General features: G+C 42.7%; 1 protein-coding gene across 4 annotated transcripts in view; it reads left to right on the top strand.

The window, feature by feature from the left end:
* Positions 1-17,226, top strand: part of FLNB (filamin B) — a 243,583-nt gene that overhangs the window by 211,260 nt on the left and 15,097 nt on the right. For 2 of the 4 annotated variants that reach the window (XM_073644626.1, XM_073644628.1), the window contains 13 exons: positions 621-868; positions 1,104-1,175; positions 2,483-2,585; positions 3,692-3,832; positions 7,250-7,378; positions 7,536-7,709; positions 9,189-9,347; positions 9,829-10,032; positions 10,127-10,279; positions 10,906-11,028; positions 13,274-13,540; positions 13,687-13,824; positions 15,016-15,131. In XM_073644626.1, the coding sequence (XP_073500727.1) occupies positions 621-868; positions 1,104-1,175; positions 2,483-2,585; positions 3,692-3,832; positions 7,250-7,378; positions 7,536-7,709; positions 9,189-9,347; positions 9,829-10,032; positions 10,127-10,279; positions 10,906-11,028; positions 13,274-13,540; positions 13,687-13,824; positions 15,016-15,131 (2,027 nt within the window). The remainder of the gene's footprint in view (positions 1-620; positions 869-1,103; positions 1,176-2,482; positions 2,586-3,691; positions 3,833-7,249; positions 7,379-7,535; positions 7,710-9,188; positions 9,348-9,828; positions 10,033-10,126; positions 10,280-10,905; positions 11,029-13,273; positions 13,541-13,686; positions 13,825-15,015; positions 15,132-17,226) is intronic. The other 2 variants (XM_073644627.1, XM_073644629.1) reach the window with 1 other exon arrangement.

Genomic DNA, 17,226 nt, shown 5'->3' on the forward strand with positions numbered 1-17,226 from the left:
ACATAAAATAATAAAACATTATGGTCATCGGTCATGTGGGTGGACAGGCAGTTATTCTCATTCTACGGGTTTTTACGAGAGCAGAGGCATCAAATACATGTGTGTGTGGGGGGGATTTCTTCAAAAATTAATTATATATATAAAAAAAAGCAGTTTTTCTTAATTTTAAACATACTTTATTTAAAGCATATTTTTTTGTCCTCCTGGGGTACCTTATACTTTGAAAAACATGTTATTTCTAAGCATTACTGCGTGACATACAATCTGTAATATAGATATATATCTAATGTTTACAGCAGATCTCGGGGCCATTGTTATGGCCCTTGGCTGTACTAAGAGTGCATTATAGGGAGGGGACAGAAGGAGAACTCTCCCTCTGTCAGACACCTCAGATCGATATCAACCTGAGCAGCTAAGGGGCAAAAGAAAACCAATTAAGTTGTCACCTTGGGACTGTTCGCTACATAGCACTGTGATCATTTTCTAAAGATGGCAGCACATCAAAAGTTGTCCCCTGAACAGTCAGTATAAATGCACTATGTTGTGCTCGTTAACGGGGTTTATACCTCTAATTAAGTTTTAGCATCTCAGAAAATAAAAGTTCCTTTCTGTATTTCCAGGGCCTGGAATCCAACCAGCCGTGAAGACCGGTGAAGAGGTTGGTTTTGTGGTTGATGCCACAACTGCTGGAAAAGGAAAGGTCACTTGTAGCATACTAGATCCGGACGGTCTAGAATCAGAAGCCGATGTCATCGAGAATGAAGATGGCACCTATGACATCTTCTACACCACCGCTAAAACTGGACCTTATGTCATACATGTCCGCTTTGGTGGAGTAGATATCCCCAATAGCCCCTTCACTGTTATGGTAAGTGGCTGTTGTAGACTAATGTATAATGTTGGCTGGAGGAACCTCCAGTGCTGGTTGGTTTTACCATTGTGATTCTGAATGCAGATTTACTGAGAGATGGAGTGACCATAAAATGTATTGGATTTTTGTAAATGCCTGTTTTAGCCCAAACCTGAAAAAGGCGATTACTGTGTTCTTCTTGTTGGTTGTTCTGTAATGAAATGATATTGACCTTTTTGTTCCACCACGCCAGGCTACAGATGAAGTCCCAGTAGTGGCTCAGCAGCAGACTGTTAGTGCCTGTCCCCCAGGCTATGAACCCTTGGTATATATATATTCATCTCCATATAACCGATCCACTCTCCTTCCATGTTTGTTCCATGACAGATTTGACATTGCTGCTTCTTAGGACTGCTTGAGCCGATCTCGGCCACGTTGATCATTTTTCTTATTTCTTTATTATCGCATCATGACGTGTTTTTGCCTTTTCAAGCTAAAGAAAAATCACATCCAATCCCTTTTTATATTATTGACCCTCAAAAGAAGCCTCTTGATTTGAAGACTTTTGTGTTCCTTCTTGCACGATACATTTCACTACTTCATTTCACTTTTGTGGTGTTTTTATGTTTTTTTGTTTTGGTTTGTGTTCTTGAAAATCATCACTACTAAACTCCCGATTTGATGGTGCCACCGCGTGACTTCTCTACACTGCTTGCACAAATTATGTCTAAATCATTTTCTTTTCCAGATTTTGTTTTTTCCTGTTTCGGTGTTTCAGGAGTTCTGATATTTGTTTTGCAATCCATAGCGATTTAGTTTTGGTTTACATTCACGGTGGCGATTTTTGCAAATTGACCCTGTGTGCAAAGATTGTGGGGGAGCATGCAAGCCAAAAAAATAATAAATCAGCTCTGGCAAATTCATATGCTATTGGGAAAAAAGCAGTGTAAATGCTCATCTTGGTCCTCCTTGTTCATGCATAGAATTAGAAACAATGAGGGTAAATGCACACGTAACGGACGTGCTGCAGATATTATGTTTGGATTTATGCTCAAATATGCCGCTGATTTTTACACCACATGTGCACATACTCTGATACACAAGTATGGCGAAGTGTGACTATTAGGGCAGGTGCACACAACAGTGGGTTCTCTCATCCGAGAGAGTGTGGTCAAGAGTGTGGTCAAGAGTGTGGTCAAGAGTGTGGTCAAGAGTGTGGTCAAGAGTGTGGTCAAGAGTGTGGTCAAGAGTGTGGTCAAGAGTGTGGTCAAGAGTGTGGTCAAGAGTGTGGTCAAGAGTGTGGTCAAGAGTGTGGTCAAGAGTTTCTTGAATGAGTAGAAGATGGAGAAAAAATATTTTCCATCTTCTCCATTCTGACAATCCTTGGAAATCTGCATGAGCCTTTAGTGTGCAGTGGCTTTTTTAAATACTTGTAGAAAAGCTGCCTCACTCCCTCATTGTATAAGAGTACATACGTAGCAGAGCACGGTCTATAAAAAAGAACTCCTTTATCTGACCCTTTAAAGCAAATGCAATCAAGCAATTCTTCTATCACACGAGTCAATTTGCAAAATCACCAGTTCCAATCGCAGCCATGTTCTTCTAGCGTTCATATGATGTTTTCATTCCTAGGTGTCGGAGTCTGCTTATGCCCCAGTTGGCTCTATGAATGGTATGGGATTTAAGCCGTTCGATTTGGTTATCCCATTTGCCGTAAGAACAGGAGAAATAACAGGTGAATCACAAACAGGAAATTCTTTTTGTTTTTTTTATGAAACTGAAATGCTATCAACACTTTTGACATGGAAAATAAATTATATGTTACAAATGTAGTTAATATAATTGCACTAAGTTTTAGTTTGCAATCTTCATTCTTTCATTAATTTTCAGGCCTCGTGGCATAAAGTTTGCAACCTAGTCCAAGTTTCTGATTTGTCTCTTGTGGGAGTTTCTCTCGCAGTAATGTAGGCTGGATATGAGCCCTGAGTGCTCTGCTGTTATCAGTACCTCAAATATCAGCACATCTTCTGTCCTGCACTGACTGATCTGTAATCTATTTTCTCTGCCTTTCTTGAGACTGTTGCCTTTTTCTCCCCTCTCCTTTGCAGATGTGGGTACAACCCCATTCTCCTCCCTGCTATTATCTGTAAGACATCATTCAGATTTCCGATTTTCACATAAGAGTGCTTATCCGCATTTTTCACGGATAGCACTTGTACATATGATAGTCTATGGGGCCATTCACATGTCTGTGATTTTTCGCGGACCAAGAGGTCCTCGGAAAATCACAGAGACATGTCAGATTTTGATCCGGATCAAAATCGACAATGCAATTTTATGGGTCCATGAAAAATTCAGATTGCACCCAGATGACATCTGATTACCGTCTGATTTTCACGTACTGACAGAATGGAGAATGTAGAGAAACTTTTTTTTTTTTTTTTCCCCTCTCAACGTACAAGAAAAATGGATGACCCTTGGATCTCACTCTGATCAAACTCCGATCAATATAATTGGATCGTTTTTCTTGTATGTCTGAATGAGGCCTTACCCTGAGATAAGGGAAGGTGGAGCCACAAGGAGCTGTCAGAACTGAGCAGAATCTGTAACATTTTTGCTAAACCATTGAGCTAAATAACGGACTTATACACACAATGCCGCAGCAAAATGGTAGAAAGTTGTTGTTTTTTATTTTTTTTATGAAGACTATTTAGAAAGTTGCTTAACTTTTGCATTTAGGAAGCAAATAAATAATAAAAAGAGATTTGTGCAAATGTGTACATGGCCTTTACGTCTGAACAAGACTTCCTTTTAACATATTTCTTTGGTTCTACTGTTTAGGTGAAGTCATCATGCCCTCGGGCAAGTCCGCACCTGCTGATATTGTTGACAATAAGGATGGCACAGTGTCCGTGCGCTATGTGCCAACAGAGACTGGACTCCACGAGTTGCATATCAAGTGTAATGGAGCCCATATTCCAGGTATGGTAAGGCTTATAAGGTATTTTCAGAGAAAATATGGGTACTTTTCCATTATCTGGACACCACTACGATCCTTAATCTTGTCATGGCCTTATCCTTCATCCTCCAGTCCCAGCTCTTTTGCCATGCTGCAAAGTACAAAAATATGGTAGATATGCACGTTCTCACATGGATCATCACAAAGCCTCTTCCACATATCTTTCGAACTGTGCTCATCTTTCAGAGAAGGGCATCAAAATGTGCAAAGCTGATTCCGATAAATACGGACTATAATTTAGGATTTTCCAGCAGATCATGGGCAGTGGAAGCAAAGCATAGATTCCTAAAGCAATCATACAAAGCGATGGCAGAACTATAGGTGATGGAGAGGTAGCCCTCGAACCCTAGAGCCTAAGCTTTTCTCCACTACATAGGAAGACACCAGTATTCTAAATGGTTCATGATGGGGTCTTATAGTAACCTGGCACAGGGCAATAGCTGTAGGCGAGGTACTCGTCTCTTGTGCCCCAGCACGTTACATGAAGGTGGGGGGTCCTGGCTGGGTGTGTGGACTTCTGCTGTTGAGTGGTACGCCCTTGCAGACCGCATGTAACCGAAGTTGCTGGTTTGCCAGGGCCAGATGTTTTACAGTTCCATGAGGGAGACCAACATTTAGAAATAAACTTTTTACTGAATGGGGATTTGGTAAGGAATATATACAGGAGATAGCGGGTGCATTGTTTTATGAACTTTTTCCTTCACAACTCGAAGCATTTTTCACACAGTTTCAATTATTTTTCTTTACTCTTTACTTGTCCTCCTTTTCCACTGTTCCTCACTACTTCACCACAACCCATCTTGACACTACAGTTCTGTTTAGCAGGAGTCCTCTACTCAACCCGCGGTTCCATATCTTCTTGGGGGAGCTGTGGTGCCAGTATGGCTGGTACTTATCTTCTCTAATGCTGACGCTCTGGAACTCCTGCACGGGGCACTTTATTCGTCTTGCGTACACTGTCCTGTTTAGTCCCGTTACCTCTTGGAGTTATAAACTCTGGGCCTTACTGCTAGCCGTCCTCTCCCAGGACCGGTCTCCGGAAAATCACTCTGTGTAACATCCCTGGTGGCGTGCTGGCATGGCTTACCACCACCCACCATGCAAGACCGCCATCTTACCTATCAGTCAAGGCTGCACACTTTGCTCCAGTACCTGCTGTGTGCATGTCTCTTGTCTGATTGCTTAGGGTGGTGGCGCGGTTACTGCCTGTTTCTTATAGTTACTGTGTGCACAGTCCTAATGCGTCCCCAGCCTATTGCTGTGAGTCACTGGATACTTAAACCCCCTCCACCCAGTAGGAGGTGCCTGAGCAACACTTTCTTTTAATGTGTTCTATGCAACTGAGTTGCCAGGTCCTGTCCTTTATCTTGTCTGTTTCCGCCACCCTGGGGGCTGTATACCCAGGCCTGTTACTTGTATCTGTTACTTCTAGTCTGTTTCCGCCACCCTGGGGGCTGAGTTCCCAGGCTCGTTCCTGTATCTTGTTCCTTTCTGAACAGTGTCCTAGCCCGTTACTTGTTTGTCTCCATGTTCGTATCTTCCCTTTTCCTGCAGTGTCTGAACCTGCACCTAACTCCAACTCGTTGTCTGAGTCTGTACTTCTGTTTGTGAGTTTAGTGTCCACTCGCTACTTCATTGTAAGTATCTTGTGTGTATCTGCTCTGCTTGTCTACCGCACCTGCGGGTTTTGCTCTGCTCTGCTTGTCTGCCGCACTTGCGGGTTTTGCTCTGCTCTGCTTGTCTACTGCACCTGCGTGTTTTGCTCTGCTCTGCTTGTCTACCGCACCTGCGGGTTTTGCTCTGCTCTGCTTGTCTACCGCACCTGCGGGTTTTGCTCTGCTCTGCTTGTCTGCCGCATCTGCGGCTCTGTTCCTGTATCCCAGTCTGTACTGGTCCCTATCCTGCCTGCATTCCTATCTGCCAGTACCCGCCTGTCTGCATACCAGCCGTGCCTGCCAGTACCCGCCTGTCTGCATACCAGCCGTGCCTGCCAGTACCCGCCTGTCTGCATACCAGCCGTGCCTGCCAGTACCCGCCTGTCTGCATACCAGCCGTGCCTGCCAGTACCCGCCTGTCTGCATACCAGCCGTGCCTGCCAGTACCCACCTGTCATTATGTCAGCCGTGCCTGCCTGTTCCTGAATTCCCCGGTGTGGGTCAACAGCTGTGACCGGGGTCTGACCTGGAGTAGCACCTGGTCCCTCTGCTTTGTTCCCCCCGGTTCACGGAGTCGACTGAGCCGCCGTGCGACCGAGTTGATACTTAGTCACGCCCCTCCAGGCACTCCTCGGTTCATGGTCCAGTGGGATCACTTACCACGCTCACGCCAGTTAGTCCGGGTGTGTGCGTAACACTCTGTCTCTCAGTCACTTCTGCTCCGGATCTTGTTATCGCTTTCTTTCGCTCTCCTCTCACTTAGGGACACCGAAGAATGCGACACTACTCACCCTGGACCTTAGGTCGTTTCTCTATGCACTCCAGGCCCTATCTGACTCACTACCAGAAAACCATCGCTTTCCCTTCAACTTAGCCCCTCCCAGTCTGGGCTACTCCCAAACATATTAACTCTCACGGCCCTTACTGTTAATATATACACATTATCAACATCATTAACACAAGTCACAATACACATTATACATCACAGTTCACATTACATTATACTTACTTCTTCAAGAAGAAACATGGGTGATATGTCCATCTCCTTACAGGATTTGCTTAGGGATCCTTACAGTGTAACGCCAAAGTTATTGATTTAATCTAAGCTAAAGGAAACTCTCTCATGAGGCCAGACGGAAATTTTTCATACCATCATCCAAGCACTGCAGTGAAAATATCGAAGCGTAGGTCAATCAGCACTGCGAAATTGGAATCTGCAGACTGTCAATTTATGCTGTGGATTTTACAGTACAAAGGGTGAAATGTGCATCATTTACTCAACAAAATCTCAGATTTTTTCTTTTGAACGTTGGATTTTTCATTACTTTTACAACTGTGTGCACTAACTAAATATCTTTTAGATTTTTAAAATTTTTTTTTGCACACCTCAGCAAAATAGTTTCTGCGGCACAAAAATAATCATAAAATAAATTCTGGTGTTGCTTCTATAACTATGTATACTAGTGCTGCCATCCAGTGGTAAGAGAGTGAAAAGCCACACGTTTTATATTGTATTGTAATACTGTATTTTATTGCTTTATGTATTTTTTTTATATTTTTTTTAATGTAAATATGGTAACATTTCAAAAAGTTTACAAACTTTTAGCAATTATTGTATTGTGGTGCATGAAACTAGACACATTTTTATCATTTTTAATATTTTAACTTTTATTCCATTTATCTTTCCTACAGCACTTACTTTTTTATTTCTCATTTGATTTTTAGAAAGTCCATTACAGTTTTATGTCAACTATCCCAATACTGGAAGTGTTTCGGCGTACGGGCCAGGTCTTAGCTATGGAGTTGCACACAAGCCCGCCACATTCACCATTGTTACGGAGGATGCAGGGGAAGGTACGACTTTCCTCCATTTCTTCCATGCAGTAATTGCTTTTCTGTAAACCTATAAAAGATACAAAGTCCCATTTTTTTGTTTTGTTTTTTTGTTCTGAACTGATTTTGGAATTTTGTGCGATTTTTGGATTTATTTTGTTTTTGTCATCTGGATTAGGTGGTCTCGACCTGGCGATTGAAGGACCCTCAAAAGCCGAAATTAGCTGCATTGATAACAAAGATGGTACCTGCAGCGTCACCTACCTGCCGACCTTACCTGGAGATTACAGCATCCTGGTCAAATACAATGATACTCACATTGCTGGAAGTCCATTTATTGCTAAAATCACCGGTAAAATGGATTTAATTATTATATCCCTAAGAAAATTATAACATATAGAAAAAAAAATATTTTAAGGATTTTACTGTAAGTGAGAGAAGAGCATCGAGTATATGAAATTGGATCTTGGCCATTGTGCGGGCGCCGTATATATGTAGACCTGTTCCTCCGTACAACGGAAGAAGCCTCTACAGACTATGTCACAACGTGGGTGTCCCATCTCTGATGCCCTATAGGACCAGGGTCCCTTACATGTTCCAGTAGGCGAGATGACTGCAGCTTGCTAAAGGTTTGATGGAGAGGTCCATTGTTAGGTTAGAGAAGGAACCAAGCAATCCTGTATCTTCCTGCTGGAAGAAGTTCTTTCCAGATAGAAGTGGTTGTTCCAAAGGTTGATATACCATCAGTTTATCAGATGGGAAAACATGTGACTGATCAAATGACCTAAAATGTCCTAAAATGTCCTTCAGTTAGTCAAGACTTGCAGGATCCGTGCAGCTTTAATGATGTGCAGGTCCCGGTAGCTTCCTTTCCTGCCCTGCGCTGATCAGACTGATCAGTGTCGGGCTGGAGGAAGGAGAGCTGTGCTGCGGCATGGTTCTCTCAGACATTGTGAAGGAGTCTGTGTCAGCGCTTTCTTCCATCATATTAAGCTGCCTTAGGGCTATAAGAGGCATATTTTTTAGCAAGAGTTTTTCTCGTCCAAAAAAAATACAATACTTTGGCATCTCCGTAACTGGAATGACCCTGTATAACCAAGTTACCAGGTCATTTTTGCCACAACGTGTAAGGCGTAAAATTAAACCCCAATTGGACTTTTGGAGTTGTTTTTTCAATTCCAGCCTCATTGAACAAAATTTTTTTTCTCTACAACTCTTGCTACAAAAAAACAAGTCCTCATATGGATATATTAAAATTATAGCTCATAGAAGGCGAGATGGGGATAACAACAAAGCAGTAAAATGAAAAATGGCTGCAACTCATCTGCAACTGATCAGTGTGGAAGCATTTTCCTCTCTTCTACCTTGGTACATAATTTATATTTGAACACTTTAAATAATTGCACAGTTCCTGTTGATATTGAAATGCCCAGTCTGTGAGGGGTCACTCCGTGACTAATAGATGAGCGTCCTTAATGAGGACCCCCCTTCTATTAACTCTGATTACCTTGGTTTTTTTTCGTGGAACCTTGGAATCTCTAACTTTGATCTACTTTTGTGTTAAGCTCCCACTAATACTTTGCATTAATTATATAAATATGTAAATTCTCCAAAGATAAATTGCATTACATATATGCAAATAATTTCCAGAAACACAGAAGAAATCATTTTCTGCTGTCGATTAATTCCAGGGACTGGGAGCTGAGAACATGTATTGCTGATTTATTCAACTTGTGCAACTAATTTCCGTGACTGGTCTGTGTAATTCGCCTAATATCTTTTGCTGCCTTGTTCGGCTCGTTGGACGTGATGTCATCTGTTCTTCCTTTAGATGACAGCAGGAGACGTTCCCAAGTTAAACTAGGGTCCACAGCCGATTTCTTACTGGATATCAACGAGACCGATCTCAGCCTTCTGACGGCCAGCATTAAGGCCCCATCTGGTCACGATGAGCCTTGTCTTCTGAAGAGACTTCCCAATAACCACATTGGTAAGCACAAAATTATTGCCGCATTATGTGATTTTAGTTTTATTAGATTATTATATTCTTTGATGTATTTTCTTTTTTTTATTTTAGTTAAGTTTATGCTGTTGTATAACATGAAATTTATTCTGTATATGGTGCAGTATTATTAATGGAGACGATGAGCTCCATGTGTTTTTCCAGGCAACCTTCTTCTTTGATGGTCAGTAACATGAAGCATTCTTAGTCATGGTCTCCATACTGTTTAATCCTTGGATAAATTACCATCGGGATCCACCATGGATCCAATAAATGAATAGTATGGGCCTAAAGGTCTACATAATGATCTTTTTGCCAAATGTATGCAAGGCGTAAATGAACGTCATTGGGTCCTTTGACCATTTTCGCGTATGGAACTTAGATAATTTCTGATGGTGGACAATAGAAAAGATCAACTTTGTATTCTGTAGCAAATAATGTTATATTATTCTGATTTTGTTTTTTTCAGGTATCTCTTTCATCCCTCGGGAAGTAGGAGAACATTTGGTCAGCATCAAGAAGAATGGCCGCCATGTGCCAAACAGCCCAATTTCCATCATGGTTTATCAATCTGAGATAGGAGATGCCAGCAAGGTGAAAGTTTATGGACCTGGGTTGACAGATGGTCGTACCTATGAGATGTCGGATTTTGTGGTGGACACGAGAGAAGCTGGTTAGTACTCGGTCTGTGATGCTACTTAAAATAAGTTTTTGGTTTTTTTTTTAGAGGGTGTTAATCGCTTTTGCTTTCATGTAATTACTTTCAGGATATGGTGGACTCTCGTTAGCAGTTGAAGGACCCAGCAAAGTTGATATACAAACTGAAGATTTGGATGATGGCACCTGCCAGGTGTCTTATTGTCCAACAGAACCAGGAATTTACATCATATCAATCAAATTTGCAGATGAGCATGTCCCAGGTAAGACCGGCCTGGACTTTTGAACCTAAATCTTTGACCTAAAACCACAACGTGATTTCAATAATGTCAAGCTGCACTGTCTATTCTCCATTGATGGTGCCAAATCTGTAGGGTTAAAATTGAACGTGCATGGTCCTCTTTAGCTACTTTATATTGAAAAATAGACTTACAGGAATTCTGTACACCGGGGGGGAAGGGGCGAGGGGCCGGATGTCATACACCGGGGGGGGGGGGCGAGGGGCCGGATGTCATACACCGGGGGGGTGGCTTGCGAGGGGCCGGATGTCATACACCGGGGCTAGCGAGGGGCCGGATGTCATACACCGGGGGGGGGGGCTTGCGAGGGGCCGGATGTCATACACCGGGGCTTGCGAGGGGCCAGATGTCATACACCGGGGGGGGGGGGGGGGGCGAGGGACCGGATGCCATACACCGGGGGGGGGGGGGAGGGGGTCGAGGGGCTGGATGTCATACACCAGGGGGCAATGGGGCTGAACGAAAAATTTGAATCCAGTGATTAAGACGTGTGCCTCAATACTTTTCTCTCTATAGTGTGTCATATAATATTCAGTATAATTATATTGCTGGACTTTTTTAAAATTATTTATTTTTTTATATGATTTCAGGAAGCCCCTACACAGCCAAAGTAACTGGAGAAGGAAGAGTGAAGGAGAGCATTACACGGCGGAGAAAGGCACCGTCTGTTGCTACAGTGGGGGGCATCTGTGAGCTTAATCTAAAAATACCAGGTGAGATTACCAATTAATCTGCAGCTTCTCCTTTTACTTGTCAAATATCTTCAGTGATCTGATTTACTGAATTACAAGTGCAAACTCATGTCAAGCAATAATCTAGACAGAGCCATGAGTCTAAAAGGATTAGCATACTGCAGCCGGTTTACATACAGTAACACGAGTCCCCAGGATTTCTCAACATGGCAATTATTTTTGACGTCACATTGTCTCACCAAGATTAAAAAAAAGTGATATACAGATGATAAAGGTTTGGTTGATTGGGAGCTAATTTTAGAGAGGGGTCCAACAACAAGAAAAATTGTGGCAGGCTCGGAGAAACATTGCCTTCCATATTGGCAGTACGCGTACTTATAGCTCCATAGTAGAGGGCCGCAAGGACTTCATGTGGCTTCATACAGCCTCTGCCTTCTAAGGACTAAAACTCATACTTGCAAACTTTTAGAAAACTTTCATACACATAAATAAATGTTGGCTGTGCCCACCAATATTTGCGGAAGTAACCGACCATCTGATGTGTATGGGATGGCTCTGGTAGAGGAGTCTCTAACTTCTTCTGCGCTTCTGACCACCATTTGCCCTCATTGATACCTCTCTATACATTTGCTATTTGTATACTATCTTGTTCTAATGTGTCCTATGCTTTTATAGTTACATGGTTCCTATTGGCATTGGCACGAGAGGCTCTTTCGCAAACTCTGCCTTTTGCGTCATCTTCCGGACTGAAGCAGACTCATCAATCTACTCCCTATACTCCGCTGACCAGGGCAGCTAAGGCGTTAGGGTTGGAGGAGGGTGTGTGGTGTGTCACATTGAGCATGACTAGGAATTTAGCTTGTTGACTAGCTGGACAAACCGCATGCAGGGGGAAATATTGTTAAAGGGTTATTTCCCCTCAAACTATTTATCCCCTATCATTTTGATAACTTGCTGACAACTAAGTGTTAAACCACTGGAACCCCCCAACGATTTCCCAGCCCTGTCTTTACTGAAGCAGAGATGAGCATTTCTTGACCCCGCTCCATTCATTGTCCATTGGACTGTCGGAGAAAGCAGAGTACAAACAGGGCTTGGCTTTTTTCGCCAGTCCTATAAATAATGAATGAAGTTTATCTTTTACGCACCTCTGTAGCCATGTCCTGAATGGAGCAAGTTATCCCCACTCCTATGGAAAGGAGATAACTTTGTTTTGGGGAATGACCCTTTAATATGATGAAAAAACTAAGTTCTAAAACATTTAAATTCATTGCATTATCCATAGCAATTGGTTTTGCTCATGTTCTAAATGCTTCAATTCCATAGCGCTTTATATATGAATTTCGGATACCACTAGGAATTGAAAAGACCATGCTAAACATTTTTCAGGAATTTTTTTTTTCCTAATACGGATGTAGTATGCATGTGACAAAACTTTTACAAAATTGCATCAGAACACATTAAAGAGTCTTAAAGGGGTTATATATATATATTTGCAAGAAGATAGGAAGACCTTCAGGCACAGATTTTTTTTTTTTTAAAAAAAGTCTAAAAATAATACTAATTGTATAACTGAAAAAATCTAATGTAAAAAAATACTAAGACTTTTTTTTTTCAATGATATGAATGCATTTCATGTGGACTCATATATTAATGCGTCCATATCACAGCATATAAATGTTAGTTTGAATCCACGTGAATTTTGGAGACGGATCTAGCGCCCTGCCTCGTGCGGTGTGCCGGCCCCTGCCTCGTGCGGTGTGCCGGCCCCTGCCTCGTGCGGTGTGCCGGCCCCTGCCTCGTGCGGTGTGCCGGCCCCTGCCTCGTGCTCCGAATAGATATAGGAATGAATGTAGCTATATTTTCTATTATCATTGGTCACGTATCACTTCCTTGGGTATAGCCCTATTTTCTTGATTGCAATCCTAAATGCAGCTCAGGGACAAGAGTTGATGTGTTTATAGTATAAATAAAAACGCAGACCCTCTTTTTTTTTTTTTTTAATCCCCGACAACCCCTTTAAGGTTACAATACAATTTTCAGTAATATAGACGTGTAAAAATATAAACCGTCCACATTCAACCTTTCAAGTACAAGCCACTGAAGCATGAAGCATGCGGGCTGCGCGCAGGATAATTCTCCATCTGCCCAGTATTGTACGCTATGGTCTGCTGGTTTGCTGATTACATCCATTTTCTGTGCTCGGACATTGCTGGCGATATTCCTGGTGACGTGACAGTAAGTCATCTCCACTTGTTCTTCCCAGAAATCGATATGCGAGAACTGTCTGCTGAAGTCACCAGCCCCTCGGGAAGAACAGATGACGCCGAAATCGTTGACCTTGGCCACAACACCTGTTGCGTGCGCTTCATACCACAAGAGATGGGAGTGCACACCGTGAGCGTAAAGTACAGAGGGGAGCACGTACCGGGAAGTCCTTTCCAGTTTACAGTGGGACCACTGGGAGAAGGAGGAGCCGAGAAAGTCAAGGCCGGAGGTCCTGGTCTGGAGAGGGCAGAAACTGGAATTCCAGGTAGGAGACCTATCCGACAATGGTATCCATATTATCCACCATGAATGGGATATTTCAAAGGGTAAAATTATCATATGGGATCTTATGACAGTGTGAAGTAGAGAATGAATAACTTACATGGACACTGCTCTCTTGCATCTCGGTAGCTGAATTCAGCATATGGACACGGGAAGCAGGTGCCGGTGGACTTTCCATAGCTGTCGAAGGGCCAAGCAAAGCTGAGATTTCCTTTGAGGACAGAAAGGATGGATCCTGTGGGGTTTCCTATGTTGTTCAAGAGCCTGGTATGTTTTTTTTTCATAACCAAGTACTGTGATGAATGAACTAAATGCATCTATATAGTTTGCATTGTTGTATAATTGGGGAGATACATGAGGACATCAGAGCAGCTCACACTTGACTAGTCTTCAGGGTTTGACTAGTCAGAATTACCTTCAGTGGAGAGAGCAGTTTATGCATTGTGGGTAGGGTTAGAATGGGCCATGTGGGTACCTTGAATATTCACTCTATGGACATAAGTATTGTGCCTCATCCACAGTAAATCTTCATATTTAGAATGGGAGGTCATAAAAATTCCTGACGTCAGTCTCCCATTTGCAGCCATAACATCTCCTGCTCTTCTGGGAAGTCTTTCTACAAGGCTTTGGAGTGGGAATTGTTCCCCCTTCTTCCTGAAGAGCATTAGTGAGGTCAGGCCCTGATGTTGGAGCAGAGGCCGGGGTCACAATCTCCATTCTAGATCACTTCATGTACCAAAAGTTTGAGGTCCGGGTTCTGTTCGGCCAGTCATGTTCCTCCACTCCAAACTCCCCCCAGCCATGTCTGTATGGACCTTGTGTCATGGGGAGGCCTGTTCCCAGAAAGTTGGAAACAATAATTCTCCACAATGTCTTGTGCTAAAGCATTAAGATTTCCCTTCACCGGAACTAAATGGCTGTGACCGACCACTGAAAAACAAGCCCATAGTATTATCCATTCTCCACCAAGCTATACAGCGGGCACAATGCAGTAAGGTGGGTAACGTTCTCCTGACATTCACCAAACCCAGACTCGTCCATCAGACACCAGATGGAGCAGTGTGATCCATCACTGCACAGGACATGTTTCCTCCAGAGTCCAGTGGTGGTGGCTTCACACCACTCCATCTGACGCTCAGTATTGTGCTTGGTGATGTACGGCTGTATGCAGCTGCTCAGCCATGAAGCTGTCGTAGAGGGCGCAGTGTTTGTGCTAATGTTAATACCAGAGGAGGTCTGGAGTCAGCAGATCATTGGTGACTCTTCTGCCCTCTGCTCCTCAGCACTCTGTGACCCCGCTCTGTAACGTTATGGAGTCTCCACTTTGTGGCTGAGTTGCTGTGGTTCCTTCCACTTCTCAATAATATCACTCACAGGTAATGGGGAAGATTTAGGAGAGAAAGGGAGTAATGCATAAACTAATATGGAGAATAATCATCCTGTTTTCCCTTATTTCAGGTGACTACGAAGTGATCATCAAGTTCAACGATGAACATATCCCACAGAGCCCGTTCATGGTTCCGATCATCGCGCCCTCTGATGACGCCCGCCGGCTCACTGTCTCTAGTCTTCAGGTGAGGCACAAGGAAACATCTCTTCTGGCTGCCACCTAGTGACCCATTAAGTCCTTGTTCTCAAATCTAGCATGGGCCAACATACACCTGGTGGAGGCAAAAGTTTCCTCTTCGCCCCAAACAGGCCGATGGTTTTTCCAAAAAAAAATTTCTTGCTTTATCCAAAATAAAACGTGATGCCCGTATCGGCCATGGGTCTCCTGACCCAAACTCAACAACCTCATATATATATATTTTTTTTAAAACTGCATATTTTTATTAAAGATTTTTACATTTAGGTTTACAACACAGATATCAGAAGATTAATAATACATTTTATATTATTGTGTCTGCTTTGTATCACCTTATTAAATAAATTAAAAGAACATACTTTTTTTTATATCTACAAAGCAAAAATAAACATTTTTATTATTTTTCTCCTGTGCAATTGTGAGATCACCAAACTCATATATGCCTGTGAGTGTTGGATGTGCGAAACCGGGCTTATTATGGGGTCTATCGGGTTTCGCCATGTTTGTAATTTTCAGGGGGTAGCGTTGCATTGCATGCTGCAGTTTTTTCCCATCCAATATGGCAAAAAATGCAAAATGACCTCAAATGGAAGTGTGAACAGACCCACAATCTTTTTTTTTACCTTTTCCTCTCCCCCTAGGCTATTCACAGGGTCATTAATTGGTCACGGTGGCATTATGGTGTTCTTCTTGTGTTTCATTTAAAGACCTTTGACAGGATTTCTCTCTACAATGCGGTTACCTGCTAAAGAGGGAGACCAAATGTGATTACGTTGTCACATCTGTACAGAGGAATCCCTGTGCAGCGCTGCAAAGCTCCGTCCCTCTTTAGCATCTAGCTGGAAACTGACGGTTTGTTGAGAAGTATCTGCTATGGGGAGACTTCAGATGTCTTTATCACCTGTTTCATCTTTGTTCCTCTAACAGGCATTGATCAAAGAAGGTGCGCATAAACAGACATTACTTTACTTACCAGAGATGGCGCCATCACTGGCCTTAATATTCAATAAGCTGCAATACTGGAAACGGACATTGGGCTACAGTGGCGCTGCTTTTTAGATAAAAAGCATTGTGCAGCTTTAAGTACAAGAAGATCATATTCTTAGAGGGCTTTTCCAGTTTCAGGAAGGCTTTGTACCCCGGCCGTAATTTGCTTTGGAAAAAAAAAGAACTTTACTCCCCCCTCCTCTGGTCCAGCATGAGTCTCCGCCGCTGATCCTGATGTCAGTTATGGTCTCCAGTGCTGACATCACATCGACGGCACCGCAGCCAATCACTGATTGGCCACAGCAATGTCAGTGTCAACACTGCAGACAATAACAGGCACTGGAAGCAGCGGCAGAGACTCCGTGCTGGACCTGGGGAGGACGAGTAAAGCACAGTTTGTTTTAAACCAACCACAGCCGGGGCAAAGGTTTTCTGAAAAAGGAAAACTACGTTAAATATACCATGCTATAACCTTGAGATTCTGTTGAAGGGATGTGGTTGCATTCAGTAAAGTACTATAAGCGAGTCACATGGTGACAAGTTCTCCTCCTTTTAAAGGGGTTTTACAGCTTTAGGCTACAAGGCTGCAGTCAGTCTACATGACTGTAGACTTGTGAACACTTGCAACGCGCGCTCTGTGAGGATTTTCCAGTGCCGGGAACCGGCGGTCATGTGACTACAAGTATGTGATTTGCGTACTACCGGCCACATTCTGACTAGACTTGTCTGGCCTCACTCAATACACTTGTATCGAACGAAGCCACACACATCTAGTTGGCACATAACCGCATATATGCAAATCGCATACTTGTGATCACACCCGGAGAATCGCGCAGTGCAGACTTGTAAATTTCTGTTTCTATGGGGAATCCACTTTACTGCTCGTATGAAAATTTTTTGATCTTTTTTTTTGTAATGGTTTTAAAAAAGAAAAGTAAAAAACCCCAAAATTTTCCGTAAAAGGAACATTTCCTGAAGCAGTTTCCTCTTGAAAAAACATTTATTTATTTATTTTTTTTTAACACCTCCAAAAGCTCTGTGTGAACATAGACTTAGTGTTTTTTTTCAATGCTGTCTGTTCTCTGTCAATTTGCAAC

Source organism: Phyllobates terribilis, unplaced genomic scaffold (genome assembly GCF_046119375.1).
Source record: "Phyllobates terribilis strain yellow unplaced genomic scaffold, ASM4611937v1 Scaffold_8__6_contigs__length_399053987, whole genome shotgun sequence".
Classification (NCBI taxonomy): domain Eukaryota; kingdom Metazoa; phylum Chordata; class Amphibia; order Anura; family Dendrobatidae; genus Phyllobates; species Phyllobates terribilis.